General features: G+C 44.6%; 2 protein-coding genes across 3 annotated transcripts in view; one reads left to right on the top strand and one right to left on the bottom strand.

The window, feature by feature from the left end:
• Positions 1–5,826: 5,826 nt before the first annotated feature.
• On the bottom strand, positions 5,827–22,604 carry ACP1 (acid phosphatase 1, soluble). Of its 2 annotated transcripts, none has more exons than XM_018563122.1 (6): positions 22,420–22,604; positions 20,069–20,142; positions 14,479–14,592; positions 12,816–12,877; positions 10,142–10,247; positions 5,827–6,145 (listed from the first exon to the last, which is right to left on the bottom strand). In XM_018563122.1, exons 1-6 carry the CDS (start codon positions 22,460–22,462, stop codon positions 6,068–6,070), a joined length of 477 nt encoding a protein of 158 aa, XP_018418624.1. In that variant the 5' UTR covers positions 22,463–22,604; the 3' UTR covers positions 5,827–6,067. The 2 variants fall into 2 exon arrangements, with proteins under 2 accessions (XP_018418624.1, XP_018418625.1); XM_018563123.1 differs by lacking the exon at positions 14,479–14,592 and adding an exon at positions 14,309–14,422.
• An 8-nt stretch (positions 22,605–22,612) lies between these two features.
• SH3YL1 (SH3 and SYLF domain containing 1) overlaps positions 22,613–25,158 on the top strand; it is an 80,708-nt gene continuing 78,162 nt past the window's right edge. Inside the window, exon 1 of the mRNA XM_018563121.1 lies at positions 22,613–22,696. Coding sequence (XP_018418623.1) covers position 22,696 — 1 coding nt within the window. The 5' untranslated portion in view covers positions 22,613–22,695. The remainder of the gene's footprint in view (positions 22,697–25,158) is intronic.

Below are 25,158 nucleotides of genomic sequence, written 5' to 3'. Positions count from 1 at the left end.
AGTGTTTAGTTTTGCTTGTCGCCACACTGTGCATTCAAGGATTTATTACTAAAAAAATGCATTCTTGTAGAGTTGTACAAATAACACAGGTATGATTTTCAACAGCATACCATAAGAAAGTCAAAGAGAACAATTTCTGTGGAGACAGCATGTACCAAAGTGTTTTATGGGTTCACATCAGACAGCATGGTCCTGAATTTAAGGGCAAATTAGATTTGTGTATACATATTCATATATATGAGACTCCTTCACACCAAATGCATCTGCTATGATAGAATTGTGGTCCAATTTCACATTGAAGTCAACTGAAAGGGGGGCTTCAACAAGCATCCAAAATGAAACACAAATCAGCATGTGCTTCATAAATGTTAAATGGAACCTAAGTAGTAGGGCATCTTGTTTTATAACTTGTCAGTGAGCAGATCCAGGGTCACTCGTAATCCTTAGATCCATCCTGAAAAGGAACCTGTCAAAATGGGAGTTTCTACTGCTGAGTTGGTTGTAAAAGTTATCCTTACCTTTGCTTTACTGATTTATCAATTTCTAACACACAAGTGTTTATATTGCATATACCAACATATGATATGCATATGCCTGATTTGGATGAGTGATGCACAAAGTAATGAAGGGTAGATAAGGATAATAGCTCTGAAGCTTGCGGCTATGAAAACAAGTCAGCCTTTGCAAATCCTGTATTTCTATCCTGACATATTTCTAGGGTTTCTACTGGGTTTTACCATCAGCAGAAGAGGTAATTGCAACAATGCTGACACAGTGACAGGAGCTGGCAAAATCTTTTTTTCCGCAGAAAGACCCTATAGAATTGTTCCCTATGGGAAGTACTGCATTTCTATTTTTAAGATTCAGTTAGCTAGGCCCTGTAAAGCAAGATGAGGGGGGTTTTCTTCAAGGGGTTTGCAGAAGTAGATGACTCCCTTGAGCTTCAGTATAAAGCTGGCCACACACCGATAGATTATCTGCAGATTTTCTATGGTCAGATGGAAAAAGTGCAACAGATTCCTCCATCTACGCTAAACTGTGTGGATGGAGGAATCTCCCACTGGGCCAAGCTTCAGTATGTTGCTAGTCGGCCACGCTGGCTCTCAAATTACTAGCATCCAATCAGATTGTTCAGGTATTTTGAGAGCCAGTGGGGCCGACTAGCAAGATACTGAAGCTTGGCCCAGTGGGAGATTCCTCCATCCACACAGTTTAGCGTAGATGGAGGAATCTGTTGCACTTTTTCCATCTGACCATAGAAAATCTGCAGATAATCTATAGGTGTATGGCCAGCTTAAGGGAATCCCAAGCAGATTGTCAATTGAAGTGCACCTGTTGGCAGCCTATTGCTGATGTCACACTGGTGATCCTGCTGCTACAAACACACTACTGGTGCCAGAAATGAACTTGCTAGCAAGGGAGCGGCAATGGAGCAAAATCTAGCTAGTCCAACCAGAGAGGGAATGATCCCAAAGAAAAAAGTGGTCTTCTAGGCAATCCAAGTTGTCAATGGGGACGATTACTTGCCCCAGAGTATAGAAACACTGGTGTGGTGGCAATAAGCTGTGCCTTCACATACCTTCAGATGTTGTGTAATGCGACGCCCAAATCTGCAGGTGTTGCAATCTGCAAGGTTTGACACTTTATGGTGATGTTGACTGTTAGTTCTGCCCGTTCAGTATGTTCCTATTGACCCATTACTGCAATGGGCAGTGCTCCTGGCTCATGGAACATGATAAGGAGAAGGGCCAATGATCAACATGAATGGAAGTGTCAAACCTTGTAGGTTGGAATTTAAATCTCCCAGGCTGCAAAGAAGACTTGTGCTGGAGCCTCTTCATTACCCTTTGAGCAAAATTCAAAATGAAATGTTTTTGCCTTTGCAAAGCATGAAAGCTTTACAAGTCTGCAAACTGCCTCCAGTATATGAACATCAACTACAGTTCACATTTGTTGTGTTGTACAGCCAAAAAAAGACTATTTTGTGACCTTCTTGAGCCAGCAAAGGTTTATATTGCGTATATATTGTGTAACATTTCTGCATATCCAAACCCAATCATAGGTTCTGCTTTGCAACACTGGTACAAAAATGTATTTAATGCTTAGACAAGTAAACTTCGGCTGAAAATATATTTTCATATTTCTGGTCACAAAGCATTGGGCTTTTTCAGTAAGGCAAAAAAACTGCGTACGTTCGCACCTCTTTTTTTCACTTTGCTTTATTGAATAAACCTAAGGTCTTTATAAATGCATGACAAAAGCCTTGCTCATGGTCTGTACGAGACAACGTATATTAATATGCAGCGTCCATGATACAATATTAGTGCTGCATACTGCTCACTTTATGTGAAATAATGTGGAGACATTTGTGAGCCAATAACCTGGGGGTGGAGGGGGGTGATTTGTACATATACTGGCTGATAATACTATTAGCCTGTACATTTCATGTATAAAAACATTCCAAGTGACATATGTGCAATATGTAAATAGATGTAAATATAAACACAAAATAAAGTGTTTGCAATATACGCAGACTTGTGTTGTTGTTGATGTCATCACAGTGTTATCCTATTGAAGCAGAATTCCACACATTTTTAAAACATTTTGGTTGCATAGGACAGAATATGATCCTACTCTAAATCTTAATTCCCATCTATTACTCCAGTGGGCAGATTACCCCTTCCCCTTAAAAACCAGGGTTCTGCTGTGTGTTAGAATGGCCTTCTCTGGAGTGAATATATTCCCAGTGACACCACCGTGCCATTCTCTATAAGAATAAGCGGAGAATGCATTCCCAACCATAAATATCCTACAGGGGAGCTCTGGATGGTCCAAAAGACCAGAAAGTTCATCTTACAATGGAACATACAGAGAAGGATTTGGGGGTCATTATAGGCCGCAGATTGAAGAACAGCTCGCAGTGCCAGGCTGCTGTAAACAAAGCTGGCAGAGTCCTGTCTTGCATTAAGAAGGGGATGTATTGCAGAGACAAGTCTATAATTTGCCTCTTTACAGATCACTGGTTCGGCCACATCTGGCGTATGCGGTCCAGTTTTGGTCACCAGTACTCAGAAAAGATGTCCTTGAGCTGGAAAAAGTCCGGCAGAGAGCAACCAAACTCATTAAGGGGTTCGAGGATCTGAGCTATGAAACAAGGCTGTTAAAATGAAATATGTTCTCGTTGGAGGTTAGGAGATTAAGGGGGGGACATGATTTTCCTGTATAAACTATTCAAGGGTGACAGCAACCTTAGTAACAAACTGTTTACGGTTAGCTCCGTAACAAGACCAGAGGGCACAACCAAAAATTGGTGGGAAAAAAAATTCAACACACAGGGCGCAGGGAGTTCTTAGTAAGAGCGGTTAAGGTCTGGAACTCGCTGCCACAGGAAGTGATTTCAGCTAAGAGTGTGGAATCATTCAAGAAACTCCTGGAAGAGTTCCTTGGAGACCATAATATACAGGGGTACAGGTACGCCTAAGAGCAAAATCATACATGGACCAATACACACTCACACATCAACTCAAACATAAATGCACACACACAATAGGTTGGACTTGATGGACTTATGTCTTTATTCAACCTCAAAAACTATGTAACCCTGGATTGTCCAGCAGACCAAAAAGGTAATCTTATATTGGAGTCCTGGCTGGTGCAGACCAAAAAAAGTACCTTATAGGGTAGCCCTGAATGGTCCAGCAGACCAAAAAGTTTATCCTATAGGGGAGCCCTGGGTGGTTCAGCAGACCAGAAGGTTCATCTTACAGGATAGTCCAGCAGACCAGAAATGTTATCTTATATTGGAGCCCTGGATGGTCCAGCAGACCAGAAAATGTACCTTATAGCCCTTGACTGCATAACTGTCACTGAGGGGCAAAACACAGACCCAACATTAGCCAACAACATAGCTTCAATGTGTATATCAGTGTAGTCTATTTTGGTCCATTAGGGATATTATTAAAAGTGTTATTTGTTCAGCAAGTGCAAAAAAAATTCCCAGCACACTTACCACCTAGCTTGCAAAAAAAGAAAAATTACACTAACAACTTGAGCTCGAAACAGGGTTTAATTGTACGACTTTTCCAAAATATGTGGAAGTCACATTGCCTCACCAAGACCCTTCTGCGAAGTGTGGTCCTTTCTATGAGAGCCTCCATAGCAAAGTACAAATTGGGTGCAGGTACGCCTGGAGGTAGCCCATTCCTCTTCAAAGGCGCAGGGACACACCCGGTGCCCAGCACATCACAAAGGCAGCTGAAGGCTCCAATATGTCCCAGCACCAAATCCAACAAGTGAAGCAAATGGTGAGCGCACTCTTCAATTTAGAGCTAGCTTTTAAAGTAAGGTGCACATGAAAGGGCTTTACACAGTACAAACATTTACCAGCTAGCCTGCAAAAATAAATAATTATTATTATTACACTATTAGTGTTAAAGACAGAGGTTTTAGTTGAACAATTTTTGCTAAATATGTGGAAGCCATCTTGTATCACGTTCACTATGTGTGTTATCTTAAGGAGTTGTGAAGAAGAGGAGAGCAGGTGGTGATCCGTAGTTTATAAAAACACAATTGGGCAGGGCTGACACCATTCTTTGCAATTTCATTTCTGCCAACAGCAGGGAAATAGGAGCAGTGTGCATTTCTACTAGAATCAACAGGTATTTTTCTGTATTTGTAGAGGGATAAGACATGGATAAATGTTTCTGCATTGCAGAGATATTCAGCATTTTCTAGCCCTGATAGAAGTAAAAACAAATCTTTACCATACAGAAAAACCGTGCTGATCTGTTAATTGCTGGCACAAGATTCCGTTCTGTGCATTCTGCTGCTGAAGAACAATACTACAAGTACACTGGCCAGACGCAGCCAACCCACCTTGCTTCCTTCTAGGACTTCTCACTACCGCTGATTGCAATAACAGAAGGCAGACGGCTTCACATCTTGGTGCTGTACCATATGACTTCACAATAGTGGTCAACTGACAAGGAGGTTCTCAGTCCATGCTCTGATCATAAAACAGTACGGGGGGGTTATGACAGAGGTGCTCAAACACAAGTCAACATTTAATACAATTCCATCAATCAAAAAAATAGACTTTTTCATGGTTTTATTTACATGTGATCACTGGAAAAAGGGGCTGATGCAGATTTAGGGCGCGTTCACACATACTGCAGTCACCTGTGTTGTACTGCATTGGATCAAGGACACATAGAAATCAACTGTTTTCTGTGTCCGTATGACACAATGCAGGTGTGATGGGCAGTTTGCCACATGGCAGCACGCTGCTGTGTAGAGAGAGGGAGGAGACATGCATACATACATACATACACACCAAACAGTAACAGCTCCAGCAGTGTGGGATACAATGCCAGAGCTGCCACAAGCCACTAGCCTGTTTGCTGAAACACTGTTTTAGCAGACTGGCCAATGTGTACAGGGGCCCTTACTGTTCAATGAACAAGCTTGAGACAAAGAGGTCGTAAAGTAGTCACCGCTCCAAGCTCGCTCCTGTGATGGACTACAATGCCAATAAAAATTAGTAAATTAACATGATTGTAGTCCATTATAGGAGTGATCTTGGGAGTGGTGGCTACTCTACAACACACACAGGGACCATGGGGAACAAAAGTAGCCCCCCTCCAGAAGGAATGACAGTGTCACTACCAATTCAGAGATGATTTGAGGATCTACAGCTGAGTGATACACACATAACGCACAGCTTTGATAATAGTGAAGATATTTGAATGCATTTTTAAGTTTTAACTGCTGAGTTTAGTATCACTTTAATGCTTACAGAGGCACGCACAGCCGGCAAGCAACGACATAGGTAGATTAAAATGGACTTTATTTCGTGATTTGGCATTAAACAAGTTTTTGATTCCGTGTAGTACACTTTATTTTCTTTATTAGCATACTATTTCTGAAACAAAGAAGTAGGACATAAAATACTTCAACGTTGTTGTATAAATGGAACATCCGGCCTTGCTGCATAGTAAAATACAAGACTAAAAGGTTAATGTGCGATCAGAACAGATACATCTTAAACTATCACGACTGGTGAGTGGTACTAGGAACACTTCTCTAAAAATGATTTACAGCATCGAACACACTGCTGGTAGACGGTCTCAAAGTCTTCATCGCTGCCCTGGAAAAGATAGAGACACAAGATGATCACATACAGGAACATGACGACCGCATACTAAAAATGAGATAGAATTATTTGAATGAAAGGCATAGTCCAAACTTTGCATACAAAAAAATAAATAAAATAATATAGGATATGTTGGCATTGGAGCGAGTAAAGCATTACAATGGTGATCAGTGGATTATGGGCGCAATGCACAGGCCCCTGTAAACTCTTCCTCCCAATGTTGTCCATACCAAGGTACAGACTATTAGGTTACAGGACTGCTCCATTAAGAACTACTACGGTAGCAGACAGGACTTGTCTACTCATTCACAGATCCAGATTTAAAAAAAGATTCAGCAGGGAGAACAACCTTGGGATTTGTTACACCCTGAATATGGGTGAAACATGGTCAGAACGAGGGAGCTACTCTTAAATGTCCCAAATGCCTGCTTCAGGTTAGTTATCACTGTGCACCATCTGACTTCTCAAGTACTGTACAATATGTAGCGAAAGGGATAATATACTATATACAGACAAAAATCTTCAAAACATTTTGAATTACTATAAATATGTACTTGGGAGAAGCCAACTCCTGATGTGAATATTTGTTCCAGGTCAGCGACTTAAAACAGTCTGAAGACATACTATACTAAGAGTCTCAAGCCCGTGACACACTGCATGCGAAGCCATGCAGAGCGAAGTACAGCTGTCAGGTATAGAGCTTTGCATGCAGTGTGTGTGCGCTGAGTGCATCTTCAGCCAATCGGCTCACGCGCAACAACCAAACGGACTTTGCGGGGGTTTGTACACGGGAGACGATTGGCTGAATATAGAACTTTTCATCATGGCACGCTCAGCTATGCAAGCTCACGCAAGCTGACGTGCCGGAGAGAAAATGACATGACACACTGCACGCGAAGGCAGCGCGCCACCGCTCCACACTGGTTCGCGTGCAGTGTGCCACAGCCTTCAGAGCTGAACTAGCACCAGTTTTGGAAAGAGGTCAGCAACAGCAGCCGATTTTTCATGTTTGAGCGTTTTTAATTTACAGACAAGACTCTTGAAAGTTTATAAAAGTTGTGGAAGGGTTAAAAACGCTGTTGGAAATGTATTGCTCTCTGGCTCCCCACTAGAGGGGAATTAATCTCACTTCCTGTTCTGATAATTATGGTCTCTGGGAAAGCATGTATACTTTTTCAGGTCCCCTTTAAACCCTTCGTGACTGACGCCGTACAGTGTACGTCACTGTCATCGGGGCTCTTTAAACAGACTCCCGGCGCTCAGTTGGCTTTACAATAGAAGCGATTCTAGCGACTCAGCTGTCGCCAGATCGCTTCTATGGCCCGTTGAAGGGGTGTCCCCCGCCGTGCTTCCCGGGATCCATTGCCACTCTTACGGGCCCGGCTTCTCTCGTGTCGGCAGGGGGCTGGGGAGGAGATGGATGAACCTCCGTACGTTGATCCTCTCCCCGTTCTATGGGACCGGGAGCGATGCAGATTGCATCACTTGCAGTCCCTTAGCTGTCAGTGCTGAGCTCCTGAAGCCCAGCTATAAGCTACTGAAGTGCGATCTGCACTTAAATAGCTTATCTGGAGTGTAAAGGTGACACTATGGGTCTTTTGGACCCCCAGAATCAACTTAAAAAGAGTACCTGTCACCACCATCTGCTATCACATGGGGGGGCTTGCAAGCCCCCCTATGTGATAGCAATCAAAATAAAAAAGTGTTTTTAAAATAAATCTATAAATAAAAAAAAAAAAATGAAAGGCCCCGCCCCCGTGAGTCGCCACGCAAACACGTGTCGCGTGCGCCAACATATGAAAGCAACAAACACGCTGCACATGTTGGGTATCGCCGCACACGCTGGAGTGAGAGCAAAAATTCTAGGGCATCTCTAAAGTGATGACTTGTGGGGGCTTTTAAAGCATCGCCTATGGACATTTTGGCATACTAAAGTTTATCACGGACGCACACAATTTTTAACCTGGGCATGTTTGGTATCTATTTACTGGTTGTAACCTCATATTTTATATTTAATTAAAACAATTGGCATTTTGTGTTTTAGGGCATTCACTAAATTTTGGGGTTTGATAAGGAGTTGCGATAATGTCGTGCAACATAAAAATTTGCAACTGCCAACATATTAGTCTATAGGGTCTTGGCTTTCAGAAAATATATAATGTTGGGGGGTTTGAAGTAATTTTCAGGCCTAAAACGTAGAATATAACATGGGTGCAAAAAATGAAAAAAAAAAAAGGCCTCAGTCATGAAGGGGTTAAGGAGATTTTCCTTCAACTCCTGTCTTAGTGACCACCATCACAGCTAGCGAGGGAATAACTCTCCACTGGTGACATTAACAGCACTAAAACCACAACAAGCGGTTCTAAGCCTTCATCACAGTTTTGGTTGGAATTCCACTTTAAAATAAAGCAAGCTGAGAGCTCGAAAAGCAGACACCACCAAGTACCTCCATATACCTCAAGATTCTGGAAACCGACCACTCAGTGCCCCCGCATAACACCCCCCCACCCCCAACTCAGTCGTGTCATACTCCTGGTTTTCAGAAAATATGTTGCATTGCATAACGCTACAACCTTTTGCTGACGACGCACTGCACCGTGGGATGCACAAACATCTCAATGTAAACTTTAAACCGTCAGAAAAGTTGTTGCATTAAAAGGAGAACTATGGAGTTAAGGCTTTTCCCCATAGTTCTCCTTAGGGTAACGGGAGGACACAAACTAGCGTCCTCCCGTCACCCTAGGCTCAGTATACCGCGTGCTGTAGCTCGCGGTATACTGAGACGCCGCAGCGGATCCTGACAACTGTGCCGGGATCCACCCAGCTGCGTGAGTGACAGCTGGCTCTGCCTATCTAGAGGCAGAGCCAGCTGTACCCGCCCCCTCCCCCATCCGTTCCGCCAGTCAGCGCTAGCAGAGCGGGGAGGGGGGAATCCAGCCCCTCCCCCTGTCACGGCAGAGAGCCGTGACAGGATCGAGAGGTGAGCGAACGCCGGTATGTGTTCGCTCACTTCTTGATCTACTGAGCCGACCTGCGACAGTCTGATTGTCACAGGTCGGCTAGAATTATGAGGTGAGTGAAAAGCACTCACCTCGTAGTTCTCCTTTAAGGTTGAATACCAAGGTGCACTGCAATAGGAAACTTCAAAAACTTGCTACTTGATACAGGGAAGCCTTTAACCTTCCTGGCGGTAATCCAGAGCGTGGCTCGGGGGTAAATTTCTCGGGTGTCGGCAGGGAGCTGGGGAGGAGATGTATGAACCTCAGTTCGTCGATCCTTTCCCCATTCTATGGGACCGGGAGCGATGCAGATTGCATCACTTCAGAGTTTGCTACTTGACACAGGGAAGCCTTTAACAGCTTGGTGGCTCTGTGGTTTGGGCAAGTATAACTATATTTCTCCCTTGAGCAAAACAAGCAGTATTCCCACTGCAAGGGTTAACAAAAATGTTGCCTGCAGTTGTCCTTTTAAAATCTATCTAAGCCAGAAAACATGAATGTAATCAACTGAAGTTTACCAGTCCTTGGGTAGGTAGACCTTTCCCCCCCCCCTTTATTTTAATCTGGTGATCCTGCTAGTAACACTTCTTGTCCAACAGTATCTACGGAGGAGCAGCATTGTCAGCCTAGGACAGGAAGTGCATTAGGATGAAAGTGGAAAGCAGAAATTACCAGCACCCAGCATACAGTAAATATCTTTGATGTCCATTTAATCGGACCAATCGTCATGTCACAAAATAGCGACGTTTCGGGACCGCAGAGGATCCCTTCATCAGGGCGACAATGTAACAAGCTTAGACATCAAAGATATTTACCGAGTGCTGGTGATTTCTGCTTTCCATTGTTTGTTGCACGGTGCCATCCGTGATGGTCACTGCGAGCACCACTACAAGTACTTGGGCCGGGAGCTCTGTGAGGAGTGCAGAGGGACTTACTACTTTCTGTATTAGGATTAAAGAACATCTCCCCCTCCCGTTTACAGCACACTTACATAATATGGATCTTCAATAATGAGCCGCTTCTGAGGATCGTAGCTGCCAAGCAGTTCAATTTTAGCTTTGCAGTTCTGTACTTGACCACATTTACGTTTTAGTTCTCTGAAAGACAAAACAAAATATGAAAAAAATTATTGGCTGTATTAGTATTGATTACATAAAAACACTTTGCCCCTAAATTTCCCCTAAAAATGAAGGGCCAGAGCCCCATGGGTAAGCTGGACTTCTTACACATATTCAAGGGGGTTGAGAAACGCTTCTCCAGGGGGAGGAGAGCCTGCGTTCCAACTGCATGGATTATAATGCACAAATGAAGTATTTTCTGTGCAGTTTGCCCATGATACTATTCACTTGTATGAATGACATCAATGGCAAGCAGGATATGACGGGGGCAAGACCAGTAACACCAAATTATATTATACCAAATATTAGGAGGCCCTTTTATAACTCTTCCACGCAGCCATACGATGGGCAAATGCAGTTTTCATGGCATTTTCTCCACTAGATGGAGCCGAGGAGCATAGCACATTCCCTTTAGCCCAATGGCCCAAATTGTGAGGTCGTTTGTGCTGCTGCAGTGTGAATAGGGCCTATTCATTAAAGCCAAAAGGGTTTTAAGCTATTCCAATTTCTGATCACTTACAATGGATGATGCTCCTTGATGTTGAAAAGTTTTAGTTTGTTGCAGAATCAACTGGTTCGCTGAGCACTTCCCTGACATCTTGTTTTAGGGCGACTCCTTGCTCAAGCAGAGCTCTATGGAGTCACCCTTGTGTGTGCTAGTAAGCTGTGTCTCCACAAATACATAGGGACAGCAAAGCATTCCACTCCCCTACCCTCTGGCCCCCTCCTCCAAGCTAGATGAACCGTTGCTGGAGATTGTGCTGCCTCTTGTGATCTTGTACTGGGCAGGAAGTTCAGAGAAGCTGATCTTGTACTGGACAGGAAGTACAGAGAAGCTGAGAGACTTGGAAGTAGCTGTTGAGAAACTAAATATGCTACGCTTAAAAATTGCAGTGAAACACGCAAGAAGTTACGGTGCCCCAAATTGACCACAGGCGACACTTAAAAAGCCTGCACAGTTTATCAGTTTAGAATTACCGCTGAAAATTGGCCCTAGAATTATTGCTCTCACTCAGGCGCACATGTCGATACCCAAGGTGTGTCACAATCGTCGTTTTAGTAAGTAGGCGCACCAGACACGTGTGTCCTTATTTGCGTGTGCATGGGGACAGGGGAAATCTACAAAAACATTTTTGGGTGTTTTTAAAATTTTTGTTTTTTTCATTGCCATCGCATAGGGGCCTCACTCACTGTAATCGCTTCCAGTGTAAAGCCACCAGTCAGCTTTAGGTCTCGTTCACACCTAGGCGTATTGCATATGCACGTCTGTCGCGCGTTTTTTACCGTGATTCGCAATAAAAAAGTCATGCGACAAAACGCGCGTTTCCGAAGGCTACTTGGCTGTATCCCAATGGAAACGCGCAACAAAACGGCCCAAAGTAGTACCTGTACCTTTTCAGGCGTGGGTCGTTTTGGAGCGCGTTAGGGATGGTCGGAAATACGCCAAGGTGGGAACGAGACCATTGAATACAATGGGATTTATATTTTTGAGCGTTTTGTAGAGCGTTAGTCGAGTGTAGAACGCCCTACAAAACGTTCAGGTGTGAACGAGGGCTAACACAAGTAAACATCAGTGGCAGTAAAAGGATTAAATGTACAGGACCTACAGCTGTCATCCGGATCCTGTCTTCACTACATAATCCATGGACAGAACAAGCATATATCCAGTTAAAATCTGAGCAGTCAGCATTCCATATTCTGCAGATCTCTTCTGCGTTAATTACTAAAGAGCCAAGTCAGGATCAGAACAGCCTGGCAGTTCCTCTATGTCCTCAGAATCATAGGAAGTCCATTAACCCTTTCGCTGCCATTGACTTGCGTCATACAATCGGCAGCAGGGTGGCCCTGCAACACAGCAGTTGGGAGCCTGTTTGCTGTTGGCTTCACACTGGAAGCGATAAATTACTCAGGTTGCAAAGCATGACACCTTCCACCGTATTCCCTGGGCTCTGCTGCCCCTCCTGCATGCCCAGAATTTGGCATTGTGGGTGTTGGCAGCGGGAGGGGAGAAAGACCAGTAAACATGCGTCTACTGATCTCCTCCCTACTGAATGAACCAGGAATGGATGATGAGGTTGTCACTTCCAGTTTCTGGGCCATCACTTCCCGACCAAGAGACTGATAAAGCAGGATGTGAACGGGCCCTCAGCAATCTCCTGAGAACTTTAAGGACAATGTTAGTAAAAACAAAACAGCCTAAGGCCCCATTCACACTGAGCGACATGAAAATCGCGCGACTGAGCGATATTGCGCGACGAGCGATATTGAGCGGCGTATCGCGCAACTTTTTCCTATTGAGCTGTATGCAATCAGGAGCAATATCGCTCAAAATCGCTCGAAAAAAGGGTCATGTAGGAGCGACGAGCTACAAGCGATATTGAGCGACAAGATGTGAACAGCTCCATTGAAATGGATTGGAGAAGCTACATCGAGCGATATCGCGTGGAAATATGAGCGATATCGCTGCAAAAATCGCTCAGTGTGAATGGGGCCTAAACTAAATGAAACAAACAATGACCATGGGAAATGAATGAAACACTTACTAACCTGAGATTACTTTCATCCATGCATAAAATATAGTCATAGGACATGAAATCTTCTTTGGTGATCTGAAATTAAATCATTAATTAGTCATTACTGCACTTACACACCTTACAGACAACTTTCTTAGTAAAATATCGATGGTCAGTCCGCATCGTTGGCCAGATGCATACATACCGGATTTTGGTAAGTACGCATCTGTGGAGAAGGAAAGTGGCCTCCGAGAGGTCAGGGGATGGGGGCAAAAAGAGAAAGTGCACTTCTCTTTCAGATCAACCCTCAATATTGTGAATGATCAACTGTTGGGACCTCGAGCTACCCCTAAACTAGGAAATATTGAACTCTGCCACACATCACAGATTATTCATGAATAGTAGAGGAAGACTGAGTCCCAAAAAGCACCCAATTAGCACTAAATCTACAATAGTATAGCAACCAATGCTCAGATTCATCACATGACTTGCAAATTCTGCGTGCATTTGAGAAGTCAGAGCTTGTTCATACACTACATGAGATTCAGGAAGCACATCTAAGTGCAATGAAATCGCTTCCATATGAGGCATTGAGGAAGATTTACTGCAGGAGTTCAGAATATTCACACAAATGATGTGAATGTTCAATCAAATCTTGTGAAAAGCAAATTCCTTTTTAATCTTTTAGTTTGCACACAACTTGGTACTCAAAGTAAACAGAAATTGGCTTTTTACTTAGATAACTCAAGTGAATGTACACACAATTTGTTGTGTGAAGAGTCTCAACTCCTTTAGTAAATCATCCTTTTTGGATCCATTACCCATGTGTGCAAGCGGTTTTAAAAAAAAGAATGCAAGCATCTCCACAGCATTGCCTATTATGTGCTTAGCCACCTTTAAAAAGATCAACAGGACTCAATGTCAATTAATTTTGGCATCATTAGAAAGTCAGAAGTCACGGAACACAAAGATCTAAGGCCCCAGTCACACTGAGCGGATAGCAAATTGCACGTTTGTCATTTTGCACGATATCACGTAAATGATTGCATTGGACTGAGTGCAATCGCGTGACATCCGCAGTAAAAAGGGGTCCTGTGACAGCGACAAGCACAGCTCCATTGACTTGCATTGGGGAGCAACACCGCGCGGATAATATGCGCGATAAATCGCTCAGTGTGAATGGGGCCTAAAGATGGTGAGGGGGGGCCTTTATGTAGCATCAGTAGGAGAAAGGAACTGTAAGGCTTTTTAGTGTTTAAGTGTTCTAAATATTCTCACCATACATAGCAAACAGTCAGCATCCAACTGCCAATTAGGTATTGAAGATTAAAACCATTGTAAAGAATGTGATTGGTTGTGACAACCGGAACAAATCTACAGGTACAATTATGAAAGAGAATACAAGAGTAGAGACTGCCCAGTGACAGAATCCAGAACCGTGGGACAGAAAGCCATAACAAGTTGGTGAAGGTGAAAGGTCAAGGTCTTAACGCCACAAACTCAAAAATAAAGTACACTGTCCTATACCTGCCGTGCTTTATGCGATGTTTCAGTATTGTGGCTTTGTAAGCACTTTATGGCCCTTGAATCTGGGGAGCAACCCACGTTCCAGTCAGATGTGGCAGCGCCGTCTATGGACCACTGCAACACAAAACATAATGGATAGGATTCAATAACAGAAAATGGAGGTACATTACCTGCCTGGCTGTGTGACTCATTGGAATGCCGTGCTTCCTCATGCAGCTCTGGCCCCGATGATCAGGCGGGTTTCCTATTTCATAGGTAGATGTGGCTGCGCTGTCTATGTTCCACTAGAACAGAAAGACACAGGGTCTATTGCTTGAGAACATTTCTTTCCTTATATTCATTCTGAACTCAGGGACCAAGAAGAGCCATTCATTCCGTTTTCTGTAAGAGCTGCACACGTCATTATAGGCCCCACTTCTATTTGGTCAATCTCTACACATCGGACAACGCAAGAGAGCCACCACTAGTCACATACCGTTTAGATACTGAGAAATCATGTGTCCCTACCTAAAGTTCTTTCACTATGAAATCTAACTGTTTTCCCTCCAAGCTGTAGTGTCACGGGTTGAGAGCAACCTCCATCAGCTTTATACTAAACTGACATCAGCAGGGACAAGAAAAGGGCAGTGCATTAAAGTGACACTAAACTCTGGAGTTAAACTGAAGATACATTTTTGTTAATAGTTAGGTTACTGGAATGTATCTTATTTGTGTATCACTCGGCTGTAGATAATCAAATCATCTCTGAATTGGTGTTGACACTGCCCTTCCTTCTGGGGGGTGGCTACATTACTTCTGCATGGACCCGGTGTGTGTTGTAAAGTAGCCACCGCTCCAAGTTTGCTATTCATAGTTTTCCACCTATCATAAGTGAACACTATTCCGTTTTCTGTAAGAGCTGCACACGTCATTATAGGCCCCACTTCTATTTGGTCAATCTCTACACATCGGACAACGCAAGAGAGCCACCACTAGTCACATACCGTTTAGATACTGAGAAATCATGTGTCCCTACCTAAAGTTCTTTCACTATGAAATCTAACTGTTTTCCCTCCAAGCTGTAGTGTCACGGGTTGAGAGCAACCTCCATCAGCTTTATACTAAACTGACATCAGCAGGGACAAGAAAAGGGCAGTGCATTAAAGTGACACTAAACTCTGGAGTTAAACTGAAGATACATTTTTGTTAATAGTTAGGTTACTGGAATGTATCTTATTTGTGTATCACTCGGCTGTAGATAATCAAATCATCTCTGAATTGGTGCTGAAACTGTCCTTCCTTCTGGGGGGTGGCTACATTACTTCCGCATGGTCCCGGTGTGTGTTGTAAAGTAGTCACCGCTCCAAGTTTGCTATTCATAGTTTTCCACCTATCATAAGTGAACACACACACACGAACGTATTTACAGTAGGAGCTCAGATCTACATTGATAAGACATTGTTTGCAGTTCCCACCATGAATTCTATTCACTTTAAGGTGTTGCAGCATTATAAAAGTATGCAAGGGTAAATGTAAAAACAAAAAAATTATATTCTACACAAACTGACCAACATTTATAAATATTGGAGCAAAGCTTTATGGCGGTGTACTCTACCGTGATAGACAAGCAATACACTTCTATGACTCACTAGGAGAGCGCACACAGCACAAAGCTGCCCAAACACTATTATTTTCTTTTGTTCCAACCCACGTGCCGAACAAAGAAAATATAACAGATTCCTCCATCAATGCTTAAGAGTGCTGATCAAGGAATCACCCACTGTTTGGCCGCGGCTGCTGTCAGAATACCAGAAGAGAGCCTGCAGCTGATTGGCTGCTGGCTCTGTTCAGTTGCAGATTTTCCAACCGGCTACTTTGATCAGCTGATTGAGCGATGCCGGCCGAATGGGTGCCGGTGTTCTAACAGATACTCGGACTTCGTTAGAGATACGGATCGCGGCCGCGCAGGAGAGGTGATTTGGTCCAGAAATTTCACTGGCTATTATTGCCTGTATTGCGCATGTGCTGGGAAGCGCGTCTATATAAATTTACAGGCAAGGCACCGCGCTTCCCAGCACATATGCAATTGCCAGTGAAATTTGTGGACCCGATCAGTAGGTCTGAGCATGCACGTAAAGCTGATGCCCCCTCCACAGATCAGCGGCTCAGAGCTTGGGTGTGCAGTCAACGCCCCTCCATGCCCCGCAGGTCCAAATTTCTACCAGATCTCCGAGGCCACTGTGTGAATGTCGGCCAGTTCATCAAGAAAACGCCTGAAATTTGCGTACTGTATGGCCAGCTTTACATACACTGACCACATGAAGTGAGGTCTAGAACACAACGTAAACACCAAATTGGACCTGATATTTTGCAAATGGTTACATGCAAGCTATTAGACCCAATGAGTTTGTAAAAGATTAGGATGAAAGCAGCAATGAATTACAGTAGCCAAATAATCTTCAAGCACTTAGAAGAAAACCATATCCGAGTGCCAAAACCTGCTACCAGATACGTCATGACAACAATCATATCTTCAACACCGGGTTATTATTTATTTGGCAACAGTCTTTATGTATAAAGATGGCAGAATAGTGACAATGTCAGAAAGAAGCAGAAAAAAAGTCTAGCAACAGTTGGCACTTGTGGTACAGCGATATAGTGCATAGAGGACGACTACATTCGGCTGGCAACTTAATCCTCTTGTCCCATTGCACTACTGAATGGAAAAAAACCCAAATCCAACTGCGTGGGTGCGGTAGTGACAACGGATGCCTCTGTGAAATGTAGAGAGATGAAAGTAGTCACTCGCACTCCATGATAATAAAGTAAATGCTGTTTATTGACTGAGATAACACACATCTCCTTAGCGACGTTTCGCGGCCATGCGGCCCCGTCCTGTTTGCCTGAGGACGGGACCGCATGGTCTCGAAACGTTGCTGAGGAGATGTGTGTTATCTCAGTCAATAAACAGCATTGACTTTAATATCATGGAGTGCGAGTGACTACTTTCATCTATCTACATTCGGCTGGCAGCCCACATGACCAGAGAGTGTAGACTGCAGGAAATGAATGGCATGGGTGGTAGTTTTGTCCTTTATGTGCCATCTGTATCTATGTACAGGTGATTTGTTGTACATACTTTACAAGCTCTTGATTCAGGTCTTTTAATAAAGGGCAGGAACTTAAAGCATCTGATGCCCATTTATCATGAAACAGAGGCACAAAAATTACTTTGGAATGGTACAAATGATGCTCTCCAATATGCTTATTCCATCTGCCTTTCCTCCAGCTTGTGTACATTTCTGTCACGTGTGAACAACGCCTGTTCTTTTGATGTGGCACAGCTGCACATGCAAAGTGTTGTCAGCCACCCCTCGTGGGCACAGCAACTTACTGCCAGAAGTGGTATCATATACAGGATACGCACCTATATGGTAAAATGCTACATGATCCAAAATGTGTCTTGCTCCAGTAAACATAATAGACCCAACATTCTAGGCAGTCTAGCATCATTGAATGGTCAGGCTAATGAATGGAAATCCACACAAAGTGTTTTGTTTTCTTATTTTTTAATGAGGAGGGGTTAGAACCTCTATTGGGTTTTTTCCAGCTGTCTTAAGCTTGCCATACAATGTGTGGATTTCACTCAGGGGGTGGCCTGTCAGCATTCTACAATCAGAAGACTGAAAAATGTTTGGCCGAACAGCCAGCCATCATTTTTTGGGTATCTTGACAGCGGCAACGGGAGATACAAAAAAACTGATTGCTCCATTTACGCTGTTGAGCGCGGATGGAGGAATCGGTTATATTTTCCCTCAGCGCACAGCCTGAAGTTTAGAAAAAAAAAAAAGTGTATGGCCAGCTTAAGTTCCTAATGGGGAGACGCCCAAATAAACTGCACAGGAGAGGAGTGAAAATCTTAGGCAGCGACAAAACCCGACTTCAACCCCTCCTCCAGTCTACTAAAAAGAAAAAGTGTTTTTCCACATAGTTCTCTTAAAGGTCACGTGAGGACATATACTAACCTCCTCCCGTGACCCAAATCTCAGTATATTGTGAGCTACAGATCGCAGTATACTGAGACCACCGGTAGCCGGGGTTGATCCTGACAATGCTGTCGAGATCCACCCAGCTGCGTGATTGACAGCTGGCTCTGCCTATCTAGAGGCAGAGCCAGCTCTACCCGCCCCCTCCCCCGTCCGTTCCTCCAGTCAGCTTGTAACGGTGACTACATTACCACACACACAGGAACCATGCGGAACAAAAGTAGCCACCCTCCAGAAGGAAGGACAGTGTCAGCACCAATTCAGAGATGATTTGAGGATCTACAGCCGAGTGATGCACAAATAAGATACAATTTTGTTAATAGTTAAAAGGTATTTGATGTATTTTTAAGATTTAACCGCTGAGCTTAGTGTCAAAACCGAAACGAAAAAAAAAAAAATTGTCAGGCCGAAACCGAAAATGTTTTTTATTTTAACTTTATTATTATTATTAAATATTTTTTACTTTTAGGGGCTTATGGGAAATATTGGGGTCTAAACAGACCCCTGATATTTCCCTTTTAAAATAGAAAAAGAGATTGAGAACACAGAGTCCTCAATCTCTTTTTCTGCAGCCCCTGTTATGAATGAACAGGAATCCTCTATACTGAGTAAACTCCTGAGCTTTAACTCAGCATTGGGGATTGCTGAGGCGAGGAGGTTACACCCTGTTCATTCATAACATGAGAACAGAGTATGTTTACTATAACCACAAATCATGAATGAAAAGGAGGTCATGTAGATCACTTCCCATTCATTCATAATTGAGGATATAAGTCAACACACCATGTCCTTAATCATCTACACTCAGCGATCACAGAGAGTTTGTACTCTGGTCTGCATCCTGACAGCTGTCACAGGAGGCTGAGCAAGGAGAGCTCAGCCCCGTGACAGCTCTGAGAGCTGTCTCCGCCCACACTTCTCTCCTGATCTGTGACAGGAGAGACGCCGGCCGCGCACAGTGCTCTGCCGCACAGTGGCAGTGTCTCCCCTCCCCGCTGGGTCACAGAGCAGCGCCCACTGGGGAGGAGAGAAAGAATGGATGCACCGCTGCATCGGCCAGAGAATCAGCATTTTGCCAAAAGTGACATTTTCGGCTGATATGTTTCGGCGGCCGACATATCGGTGCATCCCTAATAAAAAAATCATACCCTGATCTCTGCGTTTCTGGCGCTGCAGGGATGACAGCAGCAGCTGACTATGAAGGGCTCCAGTCATCTACTCACCCCTTCCTCTCTTTTCGCCCACTGACAAAAAGCCTTGTAAGACCAGGCATTCTGTAAATGGATGAGGAGCGGTTGTACGGCTGAATCTCCTCGCCTCCATTTACAGAAGGCCTCGCACTCAAAAATACAAGGCTACTTGTGAATGGACAACAAGAGAGAGGATGGGGCAAGTATACAAATGGATACCTTTACTGTCAGAACTGTTGTTCTCATAGCGGCAGCTATACAGCACTCTGGAGGATCGGACTTTGCGTACGGTATGATTTTTTTGTACCAAGCAGCAGATGTCCGATTCTACTATACTTATTGTTAGGGGTAACTTATTCAACTAGTGCTGTTTCTACCATAAAAATGTTTCCCGCAGTACAGCTTTAAAGAAGAACTCCAAATCAAAATTTGTCTCAACCTTTGCAGTGGGGGAGATGAGCTCTCCAATGCGAACATACACATAGCAGTAAACCCCTCGCTGCCATCAAAAACAAAATGTTTATAATGCAAACCAACACGCTCACCTCATGTGATACCCCCTGATCAGATGCCAACTTCCGGAACACTGCTTCGGCTATTGGAGACCGACAAATGTTACCTAAGGAGAAATGAACAATGTCAGCACTGTCATAGCATGATAATAAAACACAGTTTAGGAATATAAACCGAGGACCCGTCTATTTGTAGTCATGTCAGTGAGCACTGCATACGAGTACTCCTGATTTTCACAAGCAGTTAGTATTTGCAGTTCTCCCATTGTCTACAAAGCTGGCCGTGAAAAATATAACCAATTCCTCCATCTACACTAAACAGTGCTGAAGGACAAATCTCCTGCTGGGTCCTTTGTATTCAGACAGCGGCATGTAAACAGGTTAAAGAAATGTAACTGCCCAGCAACAGTAAAAGTAAAGCAGATTTAACTGTAATCATACAAAATCTTCAGCACTACTAGCCACCGCAGAAACCACTCAATCCAGGGTGATATGTAGGGATGCACCTATACCGAGTATTTGGGCGAGTACTCATACTTGCCCAAATGCTCTGATACTTACCTCTGATACTGAAACTTCTGGTCAGAGAGAGAACTCCCTCTGACTGGCAGTGCCGAGGGAGCTTGGAGCTGGCCTCCTTTCCAATCAGGTAGCCGTGTGTTGGGTTATGACCCGCCGCCCTGATTGGCTAGGGAGCCAGCTTCACTTGTTGCTATGCAGCCTGGCGGCACATAATGACCCGCCTCTCTGATTGGTCAGGAAGCCAGGCTCCTAGGAACAAGTGAAGCCGACTTCCTAGCCAATCAGGAAACGGGATGCCCGACTTCCTGATTGGCTAGGAAGCCAGCTTCACTTGTTGCCAGGCAGCCTGGCTTGCGGACCATTAAGGAAGCTGAACGATCTCATGACTCACTGCCTGGCTTCCTGATTGGTCAGGAAGCCTCGGCAAGTGAAGCAGATGTTCTTTTGCTATAGAACACCGGCTTCACAGGCAATCAGGAAGCTGGGCGACGGGTCATGATCCACCACCCGACTTCCTGATTATTGGGGCACACGGCGATACCGGAAAAAAAACAATATTGATACCAGGGACGTGCGGGCAAGGGAGGCCGAGCCTCACCTAGAATTATAGAGAAAAAAAGCTGTCACTAGCTTGGGGACAGGGTGTTCTATCACAGATTGTGACTGTGCGACCTTTGACATGATCACACATACTAATGTAATCACCCCCATTTTTTCGGCGGTGGAATGTGTGACCAGTCACACATTCTAACATAGCCTCGCCCATTTTCCCCCGGGGTAAAAATATGTGACCGGCAAAAGGTGTAGTATTCAAAGCTTTCTCTGCTGTTCCCAGGCAGATCGGCCTCGCACATGGTATGTGCAGGAGAACTGATCTGCCCTGGAACAGCTGATCGGTCCTGAAATCTCACTTCTATCCGACATGCACTCACAAAGTCGGATAGAAGTGACATTTCAGGACTGATCAGCTGTTCCAGGGCAGATCAGTTCTCCTGCACATACCATCTGTGATGCCGATCTGCCTGGGAACAGCGGAGAAAGCTTTGAATTCTACACCTTTTCCTTGTCACACATTTTTACCCCGGGAAAAAATGGGCGCGACAACTTTGGAATGTGTGACCACTGTGATAGAACAAGGGCTTCGTCCGGCAGGGGGCAGGGCTGGGGAATGCCTCACCCGTAGCAAGAGGTACCACACGTCGTTTATTGATACCAAACAACCGGTATTAGTTCATGCCTAGTAATATGACCAACCTCTTCACCAGGGATGGCAGCCCTCCAGTATGGGACCTCCCCCACAGAACTTTAATTACATAAAATCATCCCTATACTCACATTATACCTAAAATCAAATGCATCCATAGACCGCATCAGTACACTTTCCCAATATGGAAGCCGAAGGAAAACCTGATAGAGAGCCAGTTCACATACTGCAGCTGTTCAGGCTTGCAGACTGGTTAACCAAAACAGCCTAAGCAGTATGTGAACTGGCTCACCATCAGGGTTTCCTTCTGGCTTTCATATTGGGAAAGTGTACTGATACGGTCTATGGATGCATGTGATTTTCAGCATAATGGAAGTATAGGGATGTTTTCATTGTAGAATATCACAAGAGGGAAAGTCATGTGACATGATGTAACACTTGCCTTCAGTCTGGTGCTGTTCCCTCCAGAATGTTTACTCATCCACATGCATTGTACGCCCCTGTACATGAGCCCATAGAGATACTGACACTGCACTACACATGTCAGCTGACTGGTCGCCATTGGTTACCACCTTCAGCAGCCCCGCACCAGAGAGTGGGAGGACACGTGCTTCCCCCCCTCCCCTCCCCTCCATATCACAGGCCAAGAGCCGCTCACCTAGGCACACGAACAGAACAGACTTGTCCCCGGCAGCCGCCATGACTTTTCACACCGCCGACTACTCTCCGTCTCGGTACCGCGTCTGCTCTCAGAGCGCACCGGAGGGCGGAAGTGCGTCACACTTTACGGCACTTAGGCGACATGCCGATCGTCTGTCTGAGGAGACACGTGACCGAGCCGGCTCCCCCCTCCACCTCACCTGGCTGCAGGTTGCGGTGTATGAGGAAGCAGCACTGACTGTGTGTTCTGCCAGGAGGGGAGTGCGGCTCTACGAGTGAGTACCGGCGGTCTGCCCTGCCAGGGAGGGCTGGGACTGCATGAGGCACCACAGGGGGTACAGTGCCCAGGGGGTGGAGGGTGGTCACAGCATGGGCCTGAGTGTAAACAGAAGTCTCGCCAGTCTACATGGTGATGTCATTATTATTATTATTGTGTCACTGATAGATTGGATAGGGCTGTACAAGTGTACCTGTCATTTCCCATCAGTCACTGCTTCAGTGGGTGATACAGTCTGATGTGTCTAGCACACTGCCATACATAAACAAACCTGTTTAGGGCCAATTTTGGAAAGAAGCATTTTAATACATTCCTGCAATGTTAACCACTTGCTGACCAGGTGTTTACACCCCCTTCCTGGTCAGGCCATTTTTCAGTATTTAGCGCTGCGGTACTTTGACTAACATTTATTCCCTCATGCAACTCTGTACTGAAATACATTTTATACAATTTGTGGGGGACAGATAGAGCTTTCTTTTGGTGATATTTAATTATTTAATTTAAATTTTATTTTTTACTATATAACAAAAAAAGTACCGAATATTTAAAAGAAAAATGGTTTTCCCTTTATTATTTTAGGAAAAATGTAATTTTTACCCAATTTTTTGGTAAAATATAAAAGGCGGGGTCACGTTGGGTAAATGGACACCAAACATGTCAAGCCTTAAAATAGCGTGCGCCCGCGAAATCGCAAAAAAACACCATAGCCAAAATTGGCCATAGGCGACGCTTTAAAAGATTTTACCGCTCATCAGTTTAGTGTGATCAGTGATTAATGGCCCGATAATTATTGCTCTCATTGCGACGTTCGCGGCTATATGTAACGTGTGGAATTTTTTTTTTTTTTACACTTAACTTTATTGTTATCACAAAGGGTGCTAAGAAATCCCATATGTAATAACCAATTACAGTGACAGGTCCCCTTTATGGAGACATCAGGGGTCTCTAAAACCCCTAATGTCACCTAGGGACCCCCAGAGAAGCTGATGAAGCACAGATCTGCTTCATCAGCTTCTCTCCGGTTTCTGTACCGGAGAGGGAGAGAGGAATGCGGAAGTGATGTAATATACATTCCTGCATTCGGAGACCGAGAGGATAGCGGAGGGAGATCGCATACTGTTCTCCCTCTGTTCTCAGTGCACAGAGCCACATCGCCCGGGATGGATGGACGCCCGGGATTATGGGGACGGTGACGAGAGGTAAGGGGGGGTCGGCCATCGCTAGCCGCTTAAAATCCAGGCGGTTTCCCGCTCGTGAGAGCGGGCACGAAGAACGTCTAAAGACGCCCACCCGCATCCAGGAGACTCCCGTCCGGCCGTCTTTCAACGTTTGGCGGATGGTAGGTGGTTAAAGAGTAACTGAAGGCATAATGTCTATTTCTAGATTGGATTAGACTGCTGAGGGGTGACACCCCATCATGTTATTATTGCTGTCTTGGTCCCCGTTCAGACGGTCATCATAGACATTTCCTGCTGAAAATTGGATCTGTGGGCGACCCTTCGGCACTGAGCCTTGGCCACCCCCGGCTCCACAAAGTGGATCTTTCAATTGGCTTTTATGGGGGGACCCGGGTGGAAAATTGTCGGCCGATCAGTGACTGCAGCCAATCAGCTGATCCTGAATGAGAGCGGCTCCATGATATTACTTTCTGAACAGAAGGCAGGTTTTGGTCCTCAATAGTTTCGGGGGACCAGACTCTGGTCCGTAGGATTAGAAAATGCCAAAGGGTCCACGGTCAGCGAGAGAAAAATGTCCTCCAGAACTGTTGGTGAGAGGGAGTTCACAATGACCTGGTCTCAGGCAGTGAGGGATAGAATTACTGGTAGCATGACTGAACAAAAACTGTCCACAATACTTACTGACTCTCACAATACATTTGTGAAAATCTGGGGGCCGCGGATTGCTTATGCTGGTCCATTTTGAAGTGTCCTTGGTCTTCTTTGTTGGCCTACCACTACACAGGCTATCCCTCCTTCAGTCTATCATGAATGCTGCTACTAGACTCATCCACCTGAACCGATCAGTGTCCACCGCCCCTCTCTGCCAATCCCTCCACTGGCTCACAATTGCCCAATGAATAAAATTCAAAATGCTAACAACCTACAAAGCCATCCACAACTCCGCCCTAACCTTCATCACCCACCTCATCTCAAAATATCACCCAAACCATCCTCTCCCTTTATCTCAAGACCTCCTGCTTTCCAGCTCTCTCATAACCTCCTCTCATGCTAGCCTCCATGACTTCTCCAGAGTGTCTCCCATCCCCTGGAAATCCTTATGCCAATCTGTCCACTTATCTCCTACTCTGTCCACCTTTAGGCGATCCTTAAAAACCTCATCTCTTCAGGGAAGCCCATCCCACCTCAACATAATAATTGTCCTTTTACTTCCACTAACTCAATCTAAACAATTATTACCTTTTACCTTTTATATCACTTGCCTCTTCTACTAGATTGTAAG

Source organism: Nanorana parkeri, unplaced genomic scaffold (genome assembly GCF_000935625.1).
Source record: "Nanorana parkeri isolate BGI_ZX_2015 unplaced genomic scaffold, ASM93562v1 scaffold634, whole genome shotgun sequence".
NCBI classification, from domain to species: Eukaryota; Metazoa; Chordata; class Amphibia; order Anura; family Dicroglossidae; genus Nanorana; species Nanorana parkeri.
The sequence above is the reverse complement of the archived record's forward strand: the minus strand, read 5'-3'. Positions and strand labels throughout refer to the sequence as shown.

What these genes read in the sequence shown, in the direction of transcription:
- ACP1 (XM_018563122.1), bottom strand. Translation starts at nt 22,462, where the DNA reads ATGGCGGCTGCCGGGGACAAGTCTGTTCTGTTCGTGTGCCTAG. An exon ending in ATCAGGGGGTATCACATGAG is followed by an intron (nt 14,593 to 20,068) that starts GTGAGCGTGTTG and finishes TTTCTGTTCTAG; the next exon opens with TGGAACATAGACAGCGCAGC. An exon ending in TGAGTCACACAGCCAGGCAG is followed by an intron (nt 12,878 to 14,478) that starts GTAATGTACCTC and finishes ATTTAATTTCAG; the next exon opens with ATCACCAAAGAAGATTTCAT.